Genomic DNA, 24,118 nt, shown 5'->3' with positions numbered 1-24,118 from the left:
ACGCAATTGGGCATCTCAATGACATTACAAAAAAACAACATCATGTGTGAGTTTACTGTCCTGTTCACAAAGTGCAAACAAACTTAAGTATAATTCTGTAGTTAAATTCTAAATGATGCAGGCACAGCACTCAATTAAGAGGAACTTTGCGTGTGCTTGTTTTTGAACAGAGTGTGTGTCTCCTTTTGAATGTGTGTGCGCCTGTGGGCCTCTAGTCTGCTCGAGCATCAGCGGCGGTAGAAAGGACCGAGGAGGAGAAATGAGACCAGGCAGAGGTTCATTAGTGTTCTCTTTGATAAAATAGAAAGCAAGGGGAATCGAGAGGCACTGGAACACACACACACACACACACACACACACACACACACACACACACACACACACACACACACACACACACACACACACACACACACACACACTCTCACACATCAAGCTGTGTTTATGCTGCTCTGTGTGTTATTCTACTTCAATTACCCCTGACTTTGTTGCACCACTCATGTCCACAACTTTGGTGCAATATAAAAATGACAGCGCCTTATTCACCAAATACCTAAAACTACCTAGAAAACATATAAACATTTCCACCAACTTGCTTTGAAAAATATAAACAGGTTTTTTTGAAGCCTTGAGGAATATCGATTTTGGCCCTGAAGGTATAAAACATTATATAAGTTGAGGGATTTCTCTTCAAGCTCCAGCTCATAGCGATAAAATAGAACAAAGTACATTAAAGAAAATAAAACAACATTATCAACAAAGATGCATAGCTACTTAAATACACTGCGTATGTCCAGTTTAGGCAACAACAGTGTAATGTGAGAATTTGATCATCAGCTTTTTTGCCTAACTTTCTACAGAACATTTCCTAATCGCGGCCAGTGTATATCAAGCACTATTTGGTAAATGGAGTGATATTCAGACTCACATATTCACTGTACTAAGTGAACAGTTTGAGTGTAATGAAAGATCTTGTCCGACACGCTGCTGCATTTGTGGGTCAAGCATCCGGGGTGTGTTGCAGAAAACATCTTCTGACAGCATCTTATTTACAAGCTGGCGTGAAACAGCCCCCTTCTGAAAAATGCAAAAACAGGAAAAAGGCAGACTCTTGCAATTTGGAAACTGCAGTTGTCAATTCAGTGTCTACTCTAGTTTGTTTACTCATTTATCTGTGTATTCATTTATTCATTTACCAACTATTTTGCAACCCTCGTTCCTGACAGTGAGAGCCAGTGATGTTTTTTATAAAGCTCACAAAGGGGTTGCTTCAATAACATTCATGAGAGTTTCATGCAAAGTCTCATGGGTAGTAGGAGGACACTGCAGATACTGACTGTGAAATATGGATGTTAGGCACAAGAGGGTCCTGAATAGCTTATGTACATTATGTATGCAAGTTGTATGATGTGTGTGCATAGTCTAGATGTGTTTTTAGGTACGAAACAATGAAAACAAGTGTATATAAATGTATATTTTCTGCATTACAGCAAAGTACCAGTACATCTACAGTAATATTTGTTCACTTTGCTTGGTCAAAGCCTCTTATAAACGACTACAAGCTCAAAGATTACATTCCTGGTGAAGGCCAGTGGTGTCTACTATCTGATTGCAATTTGTTTTTCCATTTTCTCTTAAACTTGCTCAATATTTCTGCTGAGTCACTGCTCTTCACACTCCAAACTCTCTTTCTGTGTGCGTTTTGTCTTCGTCTAGACTGTGTTACCCCTCTATATTCCACGTCCGTCTCTTCTCAATCACTCCTTCTGCTCTCTCTCGTGTCTCTGAGGCTTTCAAGTCTTTTGAATGAATCTCCTCTTTTCCTCCCGCCTCTGCTCGGCTACCTTTGTCTCCTCAGACGTCTCTCTCTTTGTCAGGGGTTTCAATATCTCACTCCTCTTTTGTCAATTTTTCAAACATTGTTCCTTCTGGCTAATGGAGAGTTTGTGACCGATGATGCGGCTCATAAGATGATGCATTAACTTTGCCAGAGCCTCGGCCTCAGAGGGCCCGGTGGAGATGGGGAGGAAGTGCGGTTTGAAATAGGTCTGTTGTAGATTACATCGATGAGATTGCTTTTAATCCTGCTGGAGCTCTCATATAGCCGGCCTCATGTTTCAGATAATTACCTTTGGAGGGGAAATGTGTGCAGGCCTGTGACAGTGATTTATTTTAAGCTTGGATGAGAAGATGGGCAGTTTTTTACTCTGCAAAAATATTAGGTGTTTTAATAAAGATATGCATGACTAACTGGTGAAAGAAAGCAAAACGTTGTTCCTTTATTATAACATGATTTCTGAATAATTAGTATAAAGTCAGACCATTTTCGGCCACTTGGCTAAAGCATCAACAAAGCCGCTGTCACGTGCGGCGCTTTAATACTGCGAGCACTTTCTGTTCATACAGAAGTGTGCTTGTTCCCTATCTCCAACTCCTGTGCAACATCAAGAAAGTGGCGCATGGTTTGGCAAAATGCCTTTCCTCTGTTTTTCATCGCACCTTAAGCGAACAAGTGCAATCGCTATTTGTCACATTTGACTAGGTGGGCCGTTGCTTAGGAACATCCCGGTCTGTGTTATACATGTAGCATGCACCAATTTCTCCTCTTTCTTTGCCTTTCACAGTAATTCATGGTAAACATCCATGCTGTAATTACGTAATGAAGTTGGGGTCAAACGTTGTGATTCATTTGTGTTGATTTCTTTTAACGCATTAAGGTTTTAGATTAATCGCCAGCCTTCACGCATTAATGTTGACAGCCCTGGTTTCTACATATGCTGTCTATTTACCAGAATGCCTCTTGTGTGTTTTTTCTTCCCAGTTGTACAAGAAAAAAGTGGTCGAGCTTGGAGAGAAGCTGCTGCCGGCCTTCAACACGCCGACAGGAATCCCCCGAGGAGTCATCAACCTGGGGAGGTGAGTTTCAGCAGCAGCCTTCACCTCCAGAAGTCCTCCATCCCCGATAACAGTCAATTTCAAGTTGTCGTGCTGGCTGGCATTAATCAGCACAGATTGCATTTTGTTCATCTTGGCAACCAGAGGCACAGCTTAATTCCAAAACGTGAGCCGAGTATGAAGTGAGAAATGTCAACAAACATGAAATTATCTCACATTGTCTTCCTCTAAATCCTCAGTTACATGAATCAACACTGAACTTTTACTTTCAGCTGTTGCAACGCCTTGGGACATTGTGGGTCCTTAAATAAAATGTCATGTTGTAAAACGATGAAAAACAAAGGATCAAAATATTTGAATGACAACGTGAATTTTCTGAAATGATACTTCTAATTTATCGTGGATGAACAAATAAATGTAGAAAAGAAAATTAACAAAGGAAAAGCAGTCTAAACAAACAGGCTCAGTCTCTGTTCATTGACAATGGAGCAGCTGCAGGCTAAGCTTCACAATGACGATAACATTTGGATAAGAATTAATCTGTGTTCATAAACACTTTGGAAGCTCACATGAATAATATTTGCATGTGTTAAAACGAGTTGTTCATTTTTAAATCTGTTCCCAACCATTACCTTTGTAATCTAAAAATCTTTATTGAAAGAATTGTGTGTTAATGCCACGGTCACGCAACACAACATCAAGCTCCTCTCTTTATTCATAACAATTTGACCATAAAGTTTAAGTCTATTTTTAGGCAGATGTGCAGAGAGGAAATGAGCCATCTGTATTTTGATCGTACAATCTAATGGTGGGACAGCTTTTTTTGATGAATGCTGATAACAGCACTGTGACTGTGGCGTCAAATTATCTTCGCTAGCCTCCGTACCCACAGCCCGACTCATGCATGAACAACAGGGAGAAGTTTTCTAAACAATATGATGTTTTGTTGTTCTCTAGTTCTTTTTATTGATATTTGAAGTTGAATGAAATCCAATAAATCAGAGATACAGTATAGGTGAAACCATACTTTCTTACTCGATGTTATAAACAGGCCTGTAGAGTTTTTTAATTGAATACAAACCATGACATAAACACTTACATGTAGATATTAGAAATAAATTACTTCAAAGTAAAAAAGAATTGTGAGACAGAAGTGAGAAAAATTACAGTTACAGTTGAAAAAATAAATAGGCTACATACAAAATAAGTTCCTCAGAACAAACGAAGTGTAAACAGTGTTTGCTAAATAGCGTCAAACTTCTGAGCCTCTTGTATAAAAGTGAATTTTCTACAATTTGTAATGATCTGTGGTGTCTTTAATCCATAACTTAAAGGTGTGAGCAAAGGTTTCCTTATATTTATTCATCATGTTCTGTAGAGAAGAGACGCAAACGCTCTTAATTTCCATAATGCTGATTAAAAGGTATATATTGTGGAGCTACTCCAAATACTGCAGTAGCAGCAGACGGCTTTTACTTCATGATGAAGTGTGCCATGAGACTGGATCTAAAATATTGCCTTCACACAGCCACGTTTGATTATTGGAAGTTATTAAGCGAAATGTTAACTCTTTCTATGTCTGCTTATAAATTGTAGGTATACAGTTCCTCTCTTCCCATAGTCTTATTTTGTGAGAAACTTCCTGGCACCTGTGTCATCCACCTGCTAGCAATTAACCAGCAGCCAGTGCGGACAGCTGCCGGCAGATTTAATTACCTCACTCCACCTTTAATTTCTGCTGCATCACCAACACCGGTCTGTCATGCAGATGGGCAGGAGGAACCAGGCTGCTCACGCGGTGGTCATCGGGGGACACGGAGCGCAGTGCATACACACAAACAAACACACACACACACACACACACACACACACACACACGTCACTTGAGAAGATCATATGCAATAAGTAGCACAACACAAGCAGGAAGTCAGCTCTGTGCACACCGGGGAGTTCTGCTACTCAGCATGTGGCTCATACACTGTGTGGGAAATATGTTCTTATACGCTGTAAGTGATCGACTGCTGAGTCAGACTTAGTGCTTTCATTGCCTGAACATATGTTTCTGTTAGTGACCTGTCAAATACCTGCAAGGGAAATGTATCTTCACGTTTTTTTGCTGGTCAAATACACTTTTAGGTTGAGTTTTAGATATCTGCACAACCCATACCTCAGATTCAGATTATTGCACATTACATTTGCTATAAATGGAAATGTGTCTTTGGTTCTGTGTACTAGACAGCATTCACCATACACAGCACACCCTGCAGTTCACACTCGATAAATGACAGTCATGCATCTGAAAGTTTAAACGTTACGAAGAGGGAGTCATTATGCCGACTGTTGATGTATCCTTGGCCAAGATATCTAACCCTAAGTTGCTCCCGATGAATGTGTGTGAGCAAGTGGTTCTGCTCTGGATGAATCAGGTGTGAATGGGTGCATGACTCCTAGTATTTAAAACGCTTTGAGGGATCGAACAGACCTGATGAAGCGGTACATAAGTACAGTCCATTTACCATTATGAAAGTGGATTGTTCTTCCTCTGGCGTGTATTACAGGAACCGAGGCTCAGCTCTTGCACACATGCCTCTCCATTGTTATTCTCTCTTTAAAAGTAGTAAAAAGATCACTTAATTAAGGAATTAGTTGATGCAATAAAAACAGTCATAGGCCTAATACATTTTCCAGCAAAAAACTAAAACGTTTTGTAGTTCCTACTCCTTCTCTTAAGCCCTTTGACGGTTAGACAACACTAGGCATTTGAAAATGTAATGAAAAGTGAAAACAATAATCCAAAAATAAATGTAATTTGTGTTGTTTCAAGTTAAATTGACTCTTCCCTTAAAGGTCCGGTATTATGCAAAATGCACTTTTTGCTGTGTTTTATACATAAATATGTTTCCCCTGGTGTGTAAGGTAAGGAGACTCACAAAGTGTCTGAAAAAAATACAAGAAGATACAGAAATACAGAAGAAAATACAACCCTCTATCTTTTCCTCCTTACCCACATCTCTAAAAACGGGAGCTGGCTTTACATTGAACTCTTGCCAACGTCCCGTCCACGTGACATGTCCCAACCTATCGTCCGCAATATACAGTCGTGCGTTGTTTTAGTAGTAAACACTGAGAAGTGTCCAGAAATAATGCTTGATGTGGTTTGAACATAATATGGCGTTTAATTACGGCAGCGTTTATCTGAGTTTCTCCGTTAGGAACTTCTCTCTTCAAACAGAGAGATGCTCCAAAGGGGCGTGGCCGGCTTCAGCTCAGCTCAAATTTCACAGAATCAGCACTTTCGAAAACAGGCTGAAACAGAGGGATAGCAGACATGCTAAAATCAATGATCTGTTTGGTATTTTTCGCAAAACACGTCAGAGACATGTTTTTTAAAATATGTTTGAGACCTATAAAACAGAAATCTGAAATTCCCCAAAAACTCAATAATTTGTACGGTAATTCTGACAATTTCACACAAATATCTAATTACATTTTGGACAGAAATGTAGATAATGCAACTACACTGCAATGTGATAAATGAATTACATATATTGAGAGGTCACACAGTTTTATTTTTGTGTCCCGAGTAAATATCAAAGGGTAGAAATAGTTTAGCTAACATATTATGCAGGACATGTTATATTGATTTTTTCATCTCTCATTATTTTCCACACCTGATTTGTTTCTGACAGCTATTAAAGAGTGAGGCTGTGTTTGTTTAAGGGGTGAAAAGATTAATGAGTGTCAGTGGAAAACCTCCACCTCCGCTTTGATTCTGAGATTGATTCTCCTCAAAGGAGACTCAGATGTGACTCGAGCCACAGCTTCTAATGATGCAGCCCCCAAACTTTTAATGGACGCATTCATCAGAGTGGAAAACCCTTTGACTCACCCACCTCACGCGTTTTTCTCTCCTTCCGTCTCACTTCAATTCATTACAGGATCTGTGATGTGCTGCAGGATATGTAAAGTCATTCTGGTATATTCTGCCTCCAGTAATCAGAGCGGTGCATTAGTGCACCATCTCGGAGAACGCACATTAACGGAGAATTAGATTTTCATGGTGATATTAGCCTTACTGACTTGAGGAAATAAAACATAATGTTCTCAACTGTTCTTGACCTTGGTCTTTTTAGTTTCGGGGAAACTCTTTAATCGTGTTTTCACTGTGACACATAGAATTTGGCAAGTTTCAAGTCAAGGTTAATGCGACAATAAACCTTCTTAATGGTTGATGGTGGTGCAGTTTGTGTTATAGACTTCTTGTGAGTTTATAAAAATATTGTAGCTAATTTTTATGGCAAACTTTGTTGCATGAACTTAGGAGCAGAAATGTAAAGCTGTTTCATCTTAATTGAACTCATACACACTTGATAGTGCTGCATCCCAAGACTTTTCTTGATCCATTTATATAATAATTTGGTCTGTAAAATACAGACAGATGCCGTTTAAAATGTACCACAGCCCGAAGTGAAGTATTGAAATGGCATCTCATGGGGAAAACTTACCTTACGTAGAATATATATATATTTTTAAAAGACCAGTATGTTTCTGTTTTAGAAGGGGGAACCATTAGCATTTTTGGGATTCATTTTCCCGTCAAATGCTAATGGAGCATCAATTTATCATTTGAGCTGTGGTGTTGCATAAAGTCAAGGAAGAGCGAGTTTAGGCGGATGATTCATGGGCCAAGTCTGAAAACCACAAATGACAACCGCTGCATGTTCAAATAGATCAATACACTTTGGATGGAAAGCATTATGCACATCTCTGGAGACAGGCATGCAGTGGATAGGTATTGATTTCCATCTGAAAAGGGGAATCAACATAAGACCCGCCTGTTATGATGCATTAAGCGGGAATCGGAAGAAAAGGTCGAGAGGTCTACCAAGCACTCAAAGTCAGTTACTTTCTGTTGCATTAAACAATTTAAAGTAACTCTGAGAGGGACTTCTAAAGCTGCTATCAGGAAGTAGCTGTGTTGTGTTATTACTCGGTAACAGGAACAACATCGGCTGTGATTACTCTGTTGATTGCAGGAACTACCTTGATAATAAAAGGTCTGTCAAACACTGAACTAAAGAAGCACATTAAACTGATGACAAGTACAAGTTAAGTGCTGACTAAGGAGCTTGTTGAACATTATTTTGTAGCCTCGGGTTCCTTTCCTACCCACTTTTAAAAAGGAAATGAATACACTTGTTGTTGTTTATGATTGAGATTGTTAGCGATACAAACAGGAAACCTTCCAACGATGCTCTGCCACCTTTGTGAAGGAGTTTTCTAATTAATCTGTAACATAAATAAGCCGTTTTACGATAGTGTTCTCTCTGTAGATGCGTTGTGTGTTGCAGCTATGAGACTTAGTCCACCTGTTTGGGTTTTGTTGCAGTGGCACCAGTTGGAGCTGGGGCTGGGCCTCAGCCGGGAGCAGCATCCTGGCTGAGTTTGGGACCCTTCACCTCGAATTTGTCCATCTTTCTGAGCTCTCCAGGAATCAAATCTACACGGAGAAGGTAATATAATCATACAGTATACACATATAGAGCACATTTTTACTCTCACTTTACAGTAGGGCTGAAGGATTTGTAAGAAAAATGTAATAGAGATTATTTTTGACTTATAAATAATGTTATTGGAAGGAATTATTAATTTTGCATCATTATTCTGATTCACATTGAAAATACCATAGTATGATTTTATTTTGCAGATGTGTGTACATAGTAATGATTTAAGCTTTTTAGATTTCAGAAAAATTGTGTGTCAAAATACTCTTCTTTCATTTTTTTTTAATGTATTTTACGTACTTTTTGACAATGCTTAAGTATTTTGATTCTGCAGGAGGTTTCCTAGGCTTGAAGCAGTGATACGAGTACATTTGAATGTGTGAAACTATTTCAGTGCAGTATCCTGACCATAATATATTGCGCCTTTGCAGGTGATGAACATCAGAAAACTACTGAACAAGATTGAAAAGCCACACGGCCTGTACCCCAACTTCCTCAGTCCAGTCAGTGGCAACTGGGTCCAACGTAAGTTCTGCGTTAGCTTCATATGGGAGCCTCATTCTGATTAAACATCTGTTCAATTATTGTGAGTAAATGTTTGATATAGAGTTTGCATTGTAACCAAGGACAAGTCCAAGGGCTTTCTGACATTGTTAGAACATAAGGTGTACAGGTGACACATCTGATCTGCACAGGGAAGGGACTTCTTGTTTTCGTCATTAAGTGAAAAATTAAAAGATTCAAAAGCGTTATTGGCTTTATTGCTATGTGCAAAACAGCTTCGGTAAAGTAAGGCAGAGAAAAGCTGAAGTCCCAGGTTCCTCCAACAATGGGACATTCACTATATTTAACATTTTTTTAGGTCTTCTTTACCTTCCTCTTTTTCTGTCATCTGGGTTTCTCACCACGGACAGACCTGGAGTGACCTCACGCGTCAAAGCTCTCCAGGCTGCTCGTCTGTGTCACCCACCCATCCGTCTATTGCCTCTCATTTTTAATATCACTTCATAGCAGCGGCTATATAGCTCCCAATGCTCCGGGTTATTAAAATGATAATGAATTCAATTACTTCAGGAAATTGGATCTTTCCGATTTACCTGAAAGGAGGTGGAAAAAAATAAGGTGATAAGGTGACTCTGGGACTGAATAGGTGGTAATCTGGATGATTACAGAGGCTAATTGTTGTGGGTGAGCGTGTAAAGACGCAAACTTTATATTTATCGCCACAGAGGGAAGAAAATTCTAGCTTCAAAGCTCACCCTCATCCGTCGGTGTCAAGGACAAACACGGCAGCTCTGATAACCTTGTGGGGGAGCATAAGTGGATGGATGCACGCCTCCATTGCAATATCATACTCACCTTTATAATGACTGGTGAACTGTGGAGGATAATCAACAGCCACTCTTTACAAAAAGCTTTAGGTGTGTTACATAATTTTTAAATACACTATTTTCTACCCTCAGTGGACGGAGAGCGTGTGGGTTCATGGTACGTGATCGTGCACGCCCAGAATTAACCAGAAAAGCAAAGAAATAGTGACAAAAATGTAGACTGTGCAGCACATATTGGATTTTCTACAACAGATCACAAAAGATGATGTAACTTTGTCTATTCAGATATGGTGGCCTCTAAAACTCGATGTGTAGTTTCTATTCACACTTCAACAAGCTAAAGGCTTTTGAAGACCTTCATGTTGAATGCAATGGAATTCCTTTCTAACAGTCATACAGTATAAAAGTATGGGATTATTTACAATTCACTTATACATATATACTATAACACGAGGTTCCTCCTGGCCAAAAGTATGTTGAGCTCTTCCGCTCATCCCTTGACACTTGAACTAAATTTTAATTTCACCTTTTATTTGTCTACTGACTGTGTACACCTCGTTAACTGTAATCATGCATTTACATTCACTAAATCCCGTTCTATTTATATTACTTTATATTACATTTTTCGAATCCATTTTATCTCTTTCTTTCCCTTACTCTACTTTATGTTTGGATACAAAAATGTTGTATGTAAAAATGAAATGATCAGCCTTTTCTGTAATTATTGTGCACATTTTTAAGTAAGCGGTAGAAAATAAATAGATTGATTAACCAGTGACAAATATTTATTGATAATTCACTTCTTTGCTATTGTAACTAGCAGTAATGTAAGTGTTGTTCTACCATGTCTGACACAATCCACCACATCTTCCAACAGCCTGAAATGTAATCCCAAAAACATTTGTTCTCCTTTTGGATAAAACCTTTAAAACCTTTCAACGCTTTTTAACGTCTTTTTTTGCCCTGCAGATAGCCTGCATACAAACCTGATTGTCACCCTGCTGTTTCCATCCTCTTCCTCTTCTCAGATCACGTCTCCATCGGGGGCCTCGGGGACAGTTTCTACGAGTATCTGATCAAATCATATCTGATGTCAGACAAGTCGGACGACGACGCAAAGAAGATGTACTACGGCGCGCTGGAGGTATGGACATTTTAATCTTCCATTTCACTTTCAGCTGAAATGATAAAAGTTACAGCAATTTGCATGAAGCTGCGATCAAACAGAGTAGAAAGTGATTTACACCTAAGAGGAACGACAGGACAGCAGGTACACCGCTTAAAGTCTTAGAGGATAGTTGAAGGCTGAACTTTTGTCATGTACTATGACATTTACTCAGACTTTGTGGAAACAGACACAACGCTCATTTGATATTCAGCTCATATTTTGAATCAAACATTTGTATAATAACAAGGTAGAAGAGTGTTCTGCCATTTCTTCTTGCTGTTTTAAAGATGATGAAGTATTTTTAAAGTTCAAGCCTTTATTAGACTATCATGAGCGTCATAGTTAGACACTTAATCAATGAGTGTTGCATGAATACCGTAATAAAATGTCCCATCAATTTCAAGATTTGACATTAATAAAGAGTCATTTCTGCCGCATGCTTTGTTACGATCTGCTAAACGGAAAGTGACACGACGTTAAGTTTGTTTTTTTATTCCTGTTTGCTCACCTTCTTTATGTAAAGTGTTCTGCTGTGTGTTTATTCATCCACAGAATTGCATATTTGAATATTGATATCATAGAGAGCTAGTGTTGTTGTTTTTTGCCCCACATGGAGGGTAAACAGTGAAAAAAGAACTGCGTTTAATCCCTTTTTGTGCATATTTATAGTGGATTTACTGTGATTTTTAGCATTAATTTGATAAAAATATGTAGAATTTCTTGAGGTTTTACACCAATTTCCAACAATGCTACATTTTTGTCATGAATTTTAAGTTAAATCGAAATAGACGCTTATTTAAATGTGTTGAATTGCCATCACGTAAACATACGCTTGCCAGAAAGTGACTATACTGCACTAAAGATAATGGCGTGATCGTGCAAAGTATCCTCCTGTCTCTCAAATCCCCAGCTTTCATGCATAGAAGTGTAGATGTTTCTCTCTCCTATATGCATTCTGAGGATCTTACTCAGAAGCGGATGTAGAGCTGTAATGGATGCTTTTATTCCAAGCACTATAGCGTGATTATACACAGCAGGAGTATTTTTGTGACAGAGATGCTCTCAGTGGAACGGTCATAGGGGAAAGGAAGGAGGATACAATCGGAAAGGAAGGCTTCCTGATACTGCTTAATGTGATTAGACGGCCACTTACTCGTGTTTATTTTGTAGCGAAAGAAGCACTCCCACTACCTGCAGACACTATGCACATGAACCCGCAGCGCGGTATACACATACACATTTAGCTTAATAGAGATAATTTCAGAGTAAAGCACATTCCCTCCGGCTACAATTACGGTATCAGAGACAATAACTTCATATTGCGATTGATATTTCCTCCGTTCTCATCCGAGGGTCAAGCCAGAGGCAGAAGCACTAATTACAGACTCCCTTTCTCCCCTGTGACTTGCTATTTAAATGGCCATGAACCCCAACGCTATCAGATTAAGTCATATACTGTGTGTTTATACAGAGATCTAAGGTGAAGGCTCAGCGCAACTCATTATCTTTGGCATTCAACTAAAAGTAGACTAATTAAAACACTGTTGAATGAGGGAACATTTTCCAATTATACTCTGCCATGATTACAGCTAACAACAGCTAATTAGAGAGGGATTCATCAGTCTTAGCCCTCAAGAAAAAAACTATTTTTGTAACGAAACATGATGCTATTTATCAGCTTTCATATTATACACGTTAGTTTGTTTGTCATTAGCAGGTTTCATCTTTATTAACCCTCATTTAGAATGAAAGGTTTCTCATACAGTATCACAGCAGTGGTTAAAGGGATATAAAGTCACATTTACTGGGTAATTTGAAATTCAAATATCCCACTCCAGAAACCAAATGTACTTTGCATATGAATCAAGAAGAGGATTTCTTCATTTCCTCATCTTTTCTATTGAAGCTCATCATGAAAGAGCTGTTAAAAAATAATGAATGATTGGACCTGAGATTCAAGAGAGGATTTACACTTTTAATTAGAAACACCTACAAACCTGCATTCAAATGCAAAATGAGCATCAGACCAGACCGGATGAATACATAGACATAAGAAAGAAGAAAGAGGGGATGATGAGTCGTTAATATATAATCTCATGTGATGTCTGTCTAACTCTTATAACACATGAAGCATTGAAAGTATACTGTAAAGAGGCAGAAAGGAACCAAACGTGACTTTCAGATTTCTTATAAAAGAAGGTAGAGATTTATTTCTTTGATTTGGACATCTCCCTTTTTTTTCTCTGCCTCTTCTCATGTTTTTTGATCATGTATTAAAGGATCTGTCCTGGACGTCTTCTTCACAGGGTATCAGATGAAATCCCTCAGGAGACACGCCTACCTATCTTACAACACATACATAATTTAACATATAAATACAGACATTTACAGTGTAGCAGACATGTTAGACTCATCCCTCATGTGTGTGTAGGAGGATTGTACATACAGTATATACAGGCAGAAAACACTCATATTACACTGTGTACTCCAATTGGGAATTTGGGGGAGTAAAACCTCCAACTCTGTGCTGTCCGATATTAAGTAGTGAGGTTGTTAACTGTGTTATTGCAGCACAGTTAAGGCTAGGTGACCCACGTATTATAACCTGAGATAATACCTGTTTTAACCCCCCTGACTGTGTGTTTCTGCAGGCGATTGAAGCTAACCTGGTGCAGAAATCCCCCGGGGGTCTGACCTACATGGCGGAGTGGAGGGGGGGGATCCTGGACCACAAGATGGGCCACCTGGCCTGCTTCTCCGGAGGCATGATCGGCATCGGGGCAGACGATGGAGAGCCGGAGAAGAGGCAGCACTACCTGGACCTGGCTGCTGAGATCACACACACATGCCACGAGAGTTACACCCGCTCAGGTGAGAGAAGTGAGAGGAGGAGGAGACTCTGTGCTGTGAGAGGAGCACAATATTTTGGGTTAGAAAGCTCAACAGCGCCCAGGAGGAGGGAAAGAACGAACTGTTCCTGCCCATTTTGTTTTGGATTTAATATATAATTTGGCGCTCACACATTCCCTCTAACCAATGTATTTCGCAAGGGGAGCAGAGAGCGGGAGAGGGCTTCATGTTAAGAGTCCTGCACAGAGTCCTGAATCCAGTTCGTATTTGTGCCTTTCTGACACAACCAAACTTAATTACATTTAGAAACACAGTTATGCTCGCTGTTTTGTCTCTTCTTAGACAAACATATAAGACAGCCCATCGGCACAAAACATATTACCCTTCTACGAGCCATTAAGCCCCAACGATTTATTAACAGTGCACGCATTGCAGTCAACTAACAGCATGCGAAACCGTAATGTTCTGCCTACTGGTTGGAGTATCATTGCAAAATATGAAATCAACAGAAATGATTGGCAGAGTGAGAAGGAGAAAGAGAATTTAGTTTATTAAATAACATTTGGGAATAGTCCAGCCTGAAGCGGTATGGAAAAAAACATCCTCTGACTAAAGAGGATCTGAATGAGTAGTAAAACTTTTCTTAGGTACATGGAAACATGGCAAAGTTTATATTTGTAAAAGTGATGTTTCCCATCGTCTGAAATGTGAACTCATTTTGTATTTATTTGGTCTTCTTACTCTTTGGATCCAGCTCATTTCGTATTTTAATCATCCAGAGTATTCTAAATTAAAAAGGTTATGCTTCATCGCTGCTTTGGTTCACTATATCTGTCTTGTTAGGAGAGGTTAGGCTTTACAGTGAAAGAAAAGCCTGAGTCTCGGCGAGCCACATGTTAAATTAAATAGGCCGCGGGCGTTTTAATTTTGACCTGACTCAAAATCGTTCTCCGTGGCTTCACCTCAACAGAGAGACGACAGGCCGTAATAAGAAGCAGCGAAGAATTAAAGTCCCCGATTATTGTCCAACGTCTCACAGCTGCAGGCAGCAAACATGGAGGTGTCTCTAAGTGTGTTACACACTGATAATCACATCCTGTTGTAATTCAGGAGAAAGAATAAAAAGAGAAGGGACAAGGTGAGAAAATGGAGATAAAGTATGGACGAGTAAACATTGTAATAGAGTCCACAGGTGTTTACTGTTGCTACGATCTATAAATAAGGGAGAACAGAAGATTCACCCAAGAGAAAAATGCAAAAGAGGACAAGTTCACAGCAACCAGCATGGCCATGTGTTTTCGAAAGACCATTATTTGATCTCTTCTCCACCCTGATTAATCTCCTCTGCTAATTTCAAGCTTCTTTTTACCCACTTTTCTGTTGGGTGGGCTGTAAGGCTTTGCCATTAAGATAATGTGACTCACTACATAACAGGTTCCTTGATACGCATGAAATACTTTTGATCTGCAGGCCCACAAGACTTCCCTGGCTCTCTCTTTCACAGTCCTCCAAGTTTCTCTCCGCTCATTAAAAAGTGCCGATTAGCGCTTAGCAGCTCTCAGATAAGCTGTCTGCAGTAAAAGAGTGAAAGAGAGGAGTGAGCTTTCCTATTGCACGTGCTGCTCTTTGGCTGCGTCTTAAACACAGATACCATAAAGACTCTCCGTCTGCTGCTGCTCTGAAAACCCCGCCAGCTTCACAGCAACACACCAATGCTCGAAAATGTAGATCTCATGGGAAGCAGCAGGAAGATGAAAAGGTTATTGGTTTAAGAGAGGGGGAAAAGTGGTTATAGACTTTTAATGCTCAGCTTTTTTCTATTGAGATGTGTGAGCTGATGTACCATAGAGAGACTGAAACCTTTATCAATTAGGGCTGTCACTTCTTATTTCCAACACTCTTCAAATATAGGAATAAACTAACTTTTTGATCTGAATTCATGAATGCTCAGCAGGGAATTAACAGAAAACAATAAGACTTGATTTTGTCTGGAGGGATTTACTGATGTGTTGCAGCAAAAGGAAACCGGTTTATAAGATAGCTGGGACCAAAACGTGTTTTCTATTCAGGCCCCAAAGCAGGAATAACAAATCCTGAGACAAACTTCTAAATTGAGTTTGACAGAGGCGTGCTATTCATCTTGAGAACTTGTTGGAAAATCGATTGTGTTGTCTGCGCCCCGAGATACTGATGATCCTCTGCTGAATAGCGTTAGCATTCCAATCACAAGCATCAACAGCACAGAGAATTATTTAGTGCAAAACCGGCGGAAAACAGGCATGAAACAGCCCAGAGGTGAAGTCTGAATGTGAGGAGAACAGTGGAGCTGTGGAGGGACAGGGGGATGTGAGTTTGATGTTGGTTTTTTACCTCTACTAGCACTATGACACTGTGGATGGTGGTGATGTTCATTGACCTGCAGAAAAGACAGAAAACCTTCAGTGTGCTTCGATTTTTTGATATAGGAATTGATTGCAGATCTGTTAAAGAAGTGCCGACTGCCGAACTTATAAGTGGTTGTTTTTGTTTGTTTTTTGTTTCCGTCAGCCACCAAACTGGGACCGGAGGCATTCAGATTTGACAGCGGCGGTGAAGCCACAGCCACCAGGCTGAGCGACAGATACTACATCCTCCGCCCAGAGGTCATCGAGAGCTACATGTACATGTGGAGGCTGACCCACGACCCCAAGTACAGAGAGTGGGGCTGGGAGGCTGTTCAGGTGAGATACTTCAACACGGGGTACTTTAAATAACGGTGTTTCTGGGAGATATGTATTCAAAGTAGCACTGCTGGCAAAGCTCAGATACTTTTAGTCGGAGGATATGATCGTGAGTATCTCGGAAAACCTTTTAAATGGTAAAAATAAATGTTTTTCAGTAGAGTAAAATGTGAACACCACATTTATTTTCCTGATTATGCTAATTCTTGATTACCTTGTCTTGTACTATTACGGCCCGTTCATAACCAACCAAATGCCGGTCTGACAGTAGATGTTTGATTTAAGCATGATTTCAAAAGCTCAGTCACCAAAAAATCTATATTTATACTTTATAGTTAGACAGGCTTAGTCTCGACTCATAATGCAGTGATTGTGTGGTTGGCAATTTGTGAAACTCAAGAATACAATATGTACAGTGGCAACAACTTGCTGCATAGAAAAAACCTCCACCAAACCAATCCATGAAGCACTCTACAAGACCGTTTCTACATTTCAATAAGTCAATGTGAACATAAACTGGGCCAAATAAACTGAAATATAAAATACATCTATAAACAAACTCTAAGAAACGTGCCAGCCGAGCAAAAGCAGTGCTAAAATCAACCTTAATCCAACACTGTCTTAATTTAATGTAATGTAGAGGCGGTTGTACCCTGCATGGAATGATATCTATAAATAAATATTGTCTTATATTCAGTCCAGTAAGATTCAAATAATAATGGCACGTTATAATTAAGTGGGAGATACAGTACATTATAATGTTATAACCTAAACCAAGGAGTAGCTTGGAGTCTGACTTTATAAATGTACCTACCTTTTATGTCAAGCTCCTTTAACACCCTCAATTACCCTCCGCCGGCGTCCCTGATATTGTGTGGCACTATACATTAGCATGTAGCTAAGGCGGCGGCAGTAGCAGGAGGAGAAGGTTGTGCAGGGAGCACCATTATTAATGTGGCAATCGACAGGACATTAGCTTCAGTAAACTGCAGAGCGCTGCCATGAAAGATTTCACATTAATTTAGTGCGCACACAAGTGGAGGGATCACGCTGAAGACCCTGACAGTCCTTTAATTACCGGGCACAAAGGTTGCACGGGTGCACAATGCTTCTGTTCATGAACATCAAGCATTAACACGTCGGGGTCTTTGTTAATTAGCACATATAAGCCAGCCCTTTGTAGCAGGGTAGTAATGTGCTAATCCGCTTGGCTAGCTCAGCCACTCTCCATTAGCTCTTGTCAGATTTACCATTGCTTGGGCTTTGACATGTTTCATCATCGTTTACTTTTCCTTAAGGTGAACATCGAGACGCTGCTTTTTACGAGTAGAGGATTTTTCTTTTTATGTGCCAAAATATATCAGAGGAATCTCTTTTTACTGAATATATATTCCTATCACAGTACAGTGGAGATAAAGGTGAAAACTGATCAAGTGGGTGAATAAATGGATGAGGTTGTGTTGATTCAACTTTGGACAAAGAAAAGTTTTTTTTGGGAGATGTACAATTTGGAAAAAATACGTAAATCAGCAATTATTTTTTTACTATTGAGGGAAAAATGAGAAAAATATGTTAAATTATTTAGATTTTTACAGAGAATGTGTGTCCAAATATATGTTTTATTAAGTCTGTAGAATAAAATGTGCAACCTTTAATATCCCTGCACTCATTTTAACACATATTTTGCCCTGAAAAAATATTGACTTTTCTGCCATTTGATACTGCATCATTTTGAGATGACAATAACATTTGTTTTCAATGTGCAGACCTATTGCATTTTCACATTTAAAGAAGCTCTATTCTGGGGTTTTCATATCATTTCACAGCAGAGGCACAAGATACAAGTATGAGCCTGAACTTAAGCATAATGTGCCCTTATAAAACCTGAACTCTCCACCTCTCAGGCGCTGGAGCAGCACTGCAGAGTGGAGTCCGGCTTCTCGGGGATCCGTGACGTTTACACCATGACAGCCAGCCACGATAACATGCAGCAGAGTTTCTTCCTCTCAGAAACACTCAAGTAAGTCCTGTTTCCTCGGCACGTCTCCCTGTCGAAGATGGTACTTTACAATCTGCATGTATTACCGTCAAATATATAAAAAGTAATAATAAGATCCAAAGCTGGAGCATCATCTGTTCTGTGAATGAGACGTCAGGGTTATTGAGTCCTCTGCGGTTATTCCAATCACACTTCGAATGAGATCTTCTCCATTTCCCTTGTGAATGAAAAAAAAAATGAATGCCGACTGTTGGGTCACTGAGCAACGCAAATATATTCCGGGTGCTACGTCAACCAGTATACGATAAAGAGCTTTTCCTTTTTTTTTTTTAAGACGGGTGCATATTCCGGTCAGCAGTCTTCAGAAAACTTTCAACACCAGGCTGTGCCTCACCATGCCTAACGTGCATCCACTTTAAAGTGACTAATCTGCACCAAAAAAAATCTTTCCTCGTGAATAATTAAGCAATATGAGATTGAGCTGGCAAAGTTTCTTGCATGACACCAGTGGGGGTTTTATTTTGTGTTACTTTTTTTACTATGCCTCTCCATGTGTTTGTTAACTGTAATTGCTTTGTGGAATGAGATAAGTAATACAAAATAAAGTAAACAAATGAATGATGTATTAAGATAAAATAAGACCGTTTTTATTCCCAGAAGTAATTTCACAAGCTTCCCAGCAGCATATAAACAGTTTGAGATGTAACGTAATTGATAAAATAACGTAATTTGTTTCCTCTTTATTTGTTATCAGGATTTTGTCTAAACCGAGTAACAGGGGCGCTACGTCCTCTTACTTTAGGCATGCGCCCTCTTACCAAAATGCCGATTTTCCCAGTAAAATTTAGCCAGAAAACAATATTTCTGTTCGTCAAAAACTGTAGAATTACTCCAAAAATATGAAAACGTGTCATTTAGTCCATCGAACGGCATAGACCGCTTTGTTTTTACGGAGCTCCGACGTTGTGTTGTTGTTTACATCCGTGGCGCCATCTTGTGTACGGGTGTCACGTTCTTGCCAGAATTGATATATGTTAGTCAGCTCTTTTGTTTTGTCTCATCTCTTTGTGCTCTTTGCCTCAACAATGTACTTTTCCTCTCTGTGGGATGATTCTGATTTAAGTTTAAGTTATGATTGACTTACTGAAGAATTGCCACCCACAAATCTGAAGAAATGTACCCAACGAGCCTGGATGTTGATGATGTTTGTCCTTTGTGCTCAGGTATCTGTACCTGCTGTTCTCTGACGACGACCTCCTCTCTCTGGAGGACTGGGTCTTTAACACAGAGGCCCACCCGCTGCCCATCATCCGAAGGGGCTGCCTGCAGGACATAGCACCACAGGATAAGACGGTCGCCGAATAAGACTGTCCAACAACCACAGAGACATTGGCACAGTTCATGTGCACCCACAGAGTCACACAGATATTGCAAACACAGATTTCAATGCAGGTTCAGAGTCTTATCAGGAGCGGGTTGTGGACTCTCAATTCCTTTCCAGTAAAGGATGTCGTCGTTTTACGCTGTGATTGTATATCCTTTTGCCGGGGTTACTTCCTGCTGGCACTTCTTTTTTGTGGACAATCAAGACAAACATGACTTTCATGAAAAGAGCACCTTTTTCTTTCCTTCTTTCCTCCGTGAGGAAACCAGTATAACTTGCAGACCCAAAATGTAATGGGAGAAGGGTTGAACTACGGGCCATATTGTCAGAAAGAGAGAGAAACGTATAGAAAACCACTTGAGTTTTGCTCTTTTAGTTTGTTGTTTTGTTAACCTTTAGTGATGAATGATTTCCTTGTTTTTTTTTCGCGTTGTTGCATTTTTCCTTTGTGAATACACTCTTTGACCAAAGGTTTCTTTGCATTTCTATTTCCCTCTTTTTCCAGTAATGTGTTTTTAGTGAGATTTGACAGAAGGTAAAATTAACGAGGATTGAATTGTAATAAATATTGATTAATGTACAGACAAACATGAAATGTGATTCTCGAATCCTTCCAAACTAATGTTGATGTCATGTTTCTTAATGAAACAAGCTTGAATGAATTTCTTAACAGTTTGGGGGTGTCAGGACAGGGACCGTGTCTAATGCATCCAGGGACCATTGTTTTTTAAAATGATGTTGGGTTGAGTTTTCACTTTGTGCTTGGGTTATTTTGTGAACAGGACAATGCTTTTTCAGTCCTCTCAGCCTTTCAAATCAAAGTAACAAATGGAGTACTGTCAGTTCTGTAGCTGTGATACACACATTCATGGAAAAAACACACACTTTCCCTGTCCAGATCCAAATGGGTTTTCCTGTTTCTGTTGTAGTTTTACTGCTCCACCCTGCCTTTACATGTGAATCCATACAGCTGGTGTGAAAGGCGGTGAGCCAGAGCGCGGTTCTCATTTCCATCACTGTTCTTTCATCACTGCTGTCCCGCACAGTGTGGAGCGAATGTGCTGTACATACGGATGAAGTGAGTGACCCCTGTATGAGCTTTTCTTCATTTAATTATGTGGTTTTTTGTTTGTTTTTCTTAACTTCAGTGGTTATTTTTCTGGGTTCTCTTTTGATTTGCTTCCCTCAGGTGTTTCAGTAAACAAAAACAAAAAAGAAACTTACTTTAAGTCTAGTTATTGCTGATATTAATTATTGTTATTACTTATTCTTACTGTTTGATTTAACTTTCATTGTTGAATATTTTCAAATACTGATAAAAAAGACCTGTGCAACTTTGTACATTTAAAACAATCACTGTTTGTTGTGTATTTTTATTAGCCTCATTTATTTATTTATTTAATATACAAAGTTTAAAGGGGCCCTTTTGTGCTTTTGGTGTTTTTTTCCTTTCCTGTAGTGTGTTATATATTGCATGTAAATGGTTCCCTCCAGAGGGAGTTTCTCTCCCACACACTCCCCCTGCCTGAAACACCTCCAGTGGACTCCTTTGTTAACTTAAGCAACATAGTGACATCACTTTGTAACACTCACACTTCTATTGCCTAGCCCTCTGAGATAGGCTAAGGGGCGGGACATCTGTAAGTAGTTTACCAATCACAACAGAGCCGGACAGCTAACCAATCAGAGCAGACTGGGCTCTGGTTTCAGACAGGGTGAAAGGAGGTGCTGCAGCACAGGCAGGATGAGACAAATAAAGACCTTTTTGAACATTAAAGCATGGAGACATGTCCCAGTAGAGGCACAAAATACATTGACTTTAATAATTTGACTTTTTTATTCACTAACTTTCGAGGAAACAAACTGCAGTGACTAACAAAAAGAAATAATTCCTCATCATTGGCTGCTTACATTTGTTTCAGCATTTGCTTCCAGGAAGTTCATTACATATTTAATTGAAGGGGAACATCTGAAGGTTGTGGAATTGACTAATGGGGTTTAGCCATTGCACCTCTCTCAGGGTGTCAGGCCAACAAAGCAAGATTTAATACTTTCGCCCCCAAATGATTCAACTCTACCTGCTGTCATCTGAATCCCTAATTTTGGTGCGATAGCTTGAAGTGATTTTTCATTTGCTTTAAATAGATAAGCACGCATTATTGACAGGATTGACATTTAATAGTCATTTTTAAAAAAGGTACTTAAATGTCATGGATCTAGTCACATTAATCTTACCGTCACCTCTAACAAAGGCCCGCAAACGTGTGTAAGTTTAAATACTAAATGTTTTTCCAGTTGAGGCCGGCAGCACCCTGCTAATGTGCAGGACTCTCCTCCCTTCAGGAGAGGTGTTACAATGAAAAGAAGGGCATGAGTAAAGGGCGATACACACGAGCTCGCCTGAAAACATAAATGCTACAGGATCACTGTGCTCTTGAAAGCACCTGAGACGGAGAGTGAAGGACAAACACTTCACATAATCCTCTCCCCTCTCGTTGTCTTTTTCTCTCCCTGACAAGCCAAGCAGGGCGGAAGAAACAGTCGTGACCGGCATTCGTCTGACTTTGCAAGACCTTTCGCTGATGTGTGGCGAAACCGTCACTATCTCTGCTGCAGTCATCCTCCAACCAGGGCAGCAGCTTCACAGGGACGATCTGGCTTGCCATGGAGATCCTGTTCAAATATTTCTTCTTTTCAGAACATTTGTAGGTTGTTTTCAATCCAGCTAAAAAACAAACAGAAAACCAGTTAGTGGTATTTAAGGCACCTCATGTATTCAACCCTCACTTTACACTTCTGTTGGGACCAATTAAATAGCACTATACTATAACTTGCATTCATTAAATACTGCTTTAGCTGAAAAAATAGCTACTATATTCTGAAATGACTTCACTAAAATAAACATTTTCTGACATTGACAACATGTAATTATAGACATAAACAAACAAACCGATTGAGGCAGTGGCAGAAATTAATAATTACAATTTCAATGGAGTCTGGTTGCTTTGTCAAGAGCTTTGAGAGCGGCTTCCAAATCTCACAGCAAGCTTAAGCAGTGAACATATTATAAGGATAGTTTACAGCTTAACAGATATACAAAAATGTTAGGTTGGCCTTTCTGTTAGGAGACTAAAATATGTTTTGCTGCTGCATCCCCAGCATTACATTACTTTGCTTCCAACTCCTGAAAGCGAGGTGCACCGAACGCCATCTACTATGTGGTACACTGATTGTGGATAAGTTCCTCAAACTCCAAAACATCCAAACTATCCCTTTTTTAAATGTCAACTATTGCTGCCACTTCCATAACAATGTATATCTCAACAACATTGATCGAGAAATCCTTAACCAATAGAGTAGTTTAATTGCTTTCTCACCCAAAATTACAGTTCAACTACTAGACATTTCCTATGCCTTTAGGTTTACTATTTACTTTTCAGATGCTTTTCTTCTAAAAAATGAAACCTTCACCATAACTTTCAAAGCTTATATTTGAACTATTAAACTGTCATCTGTTACCCTAACACTAATTCAATCATTTCAATTTAAAACATTATTTAAAGGCACAAAAGTCTCAACATGTTAAGATTACTTTGCATTATCTTGGTACTGTGAGCTCAGGTCAACATAGGAGATAACTTTCCTTTGTAGGAGAAGGAGAAGAAGAACAAGAACAATAAGAAGATATATTTGACATATCTGACATTATGAAAAGCACAAACAGCAGAGGATAAAGATATAAGCCAGCTTTTCTTTGTCTTCCCCTGTGACCAAAAAAAACCCAAAGTGACAGGTTGAGTCTCCTTATCCTCATCCTAAACCCACCTACTGCCACCTTTGGAGGAAATCAAAGAGTTTCTTTCAAAATCCCTATGATGTATTCTGGGAAAACAATGTCATCTCACACAGTTCTTAAAACAAAAACAACCCCGATATCCCTGACTCATCTGACGGGGAGAAGATTCAAGATGGTAAATAACTTGAAGAAATAGTTCAGAGACTTCGACATCTCCTGCCTGCAGTTATTGTGTTATAAGGTCAGGTACTGAACGACTCATGTATTAGAAGAAGGCCCTTCAAATTAAGACTTACATTTACATTCCTGTTTCCCCCTTGTTCTTTTCCAGCCCCTCGGGTCTTGTCAGCACAATTTCATGGTTTGTTAAACATAGTCTCAGTGTTGCTGGTAAAATGGAAGGAAGGGAAGACAATATGGAACGATGTTGCTCTGCTTAACAGATGGTGAATTACTTGACTTTAATTGTGC

The 24,118-nt window shown here is 39.4% G+C and overlaps 1 protein-coding gene across 2 annotated transcripts in view; it reads left to right on the top strand.

Moving 5' to 3' along the window:
- The window catches only part of LOC134861636 (mannosyl-oligosaccharide 1,2-alpha-mannosidase IA), a 169,284-nt gene extending 148,080 nt beyond the window's left edge, over positions 1-21,204 (top strand). The window contains exons 5-12 of one of the 2 annotated variants that reach the window (XM_063878974.1): positions 2,822-2,916; positions 8,285-8,408; positions 8,831-8,924; positions 10,759-10,874; positions 13,550-13,769; positions 16,296-16,468; positions 18,373-18,488; positions 19,691-21,204. In XM_063878974.1, the coding sequence (XP_063735044.1) occupies positions 2,822-2,916; positions 8,285-8,408; positions 8,831-8,924; positions 10,759-10,874; positions 13,550-13,769; positions 16,296-16,468; positions 18,373-18,488; positions 19,691-19,832 (1,080 nt within the window). In that variant the 3' untranslated portion in view covers positions 19,833-21,204. Of the gene's footprint in view, positions 1-2,821; positions 2,917-8,281; positions 8,409-8,830; positions 8,925-10,758; positions 10,875-13,549; positions 13,770-16,295; positions 16,469-18,372; positions 18,489-19,690 lie in introns of both variants that reach the window. The other variant, XM_063878973.1, reaches the window with a different exon arrangement.
- Positions 21,205-24,118: the final 2,914 nt, after the last annotated feature.

The sequence above is a fragment of the Eleginops maclovinus genome, chromosome 3, assembly GCF_036324505.1.
Source record: "Eleginops maclovinus isolate JMC-PN-2008 ecotype Puerto Natales chromosome 3, JC_Emac_rtc_rv5, whole genome shotgun sequence".
In the NCBI taxonomy this organism is placed as follows: domain Eukaryota; kingdom Metazoa; phylum Chordata; class Actinopteri; order Perciformes; family Eleginopidae; genus Eleginops; species Eleginops maclovinus.
This window is presented reverse-complemented; position numbering and strand designations above follow the sequence as displayed.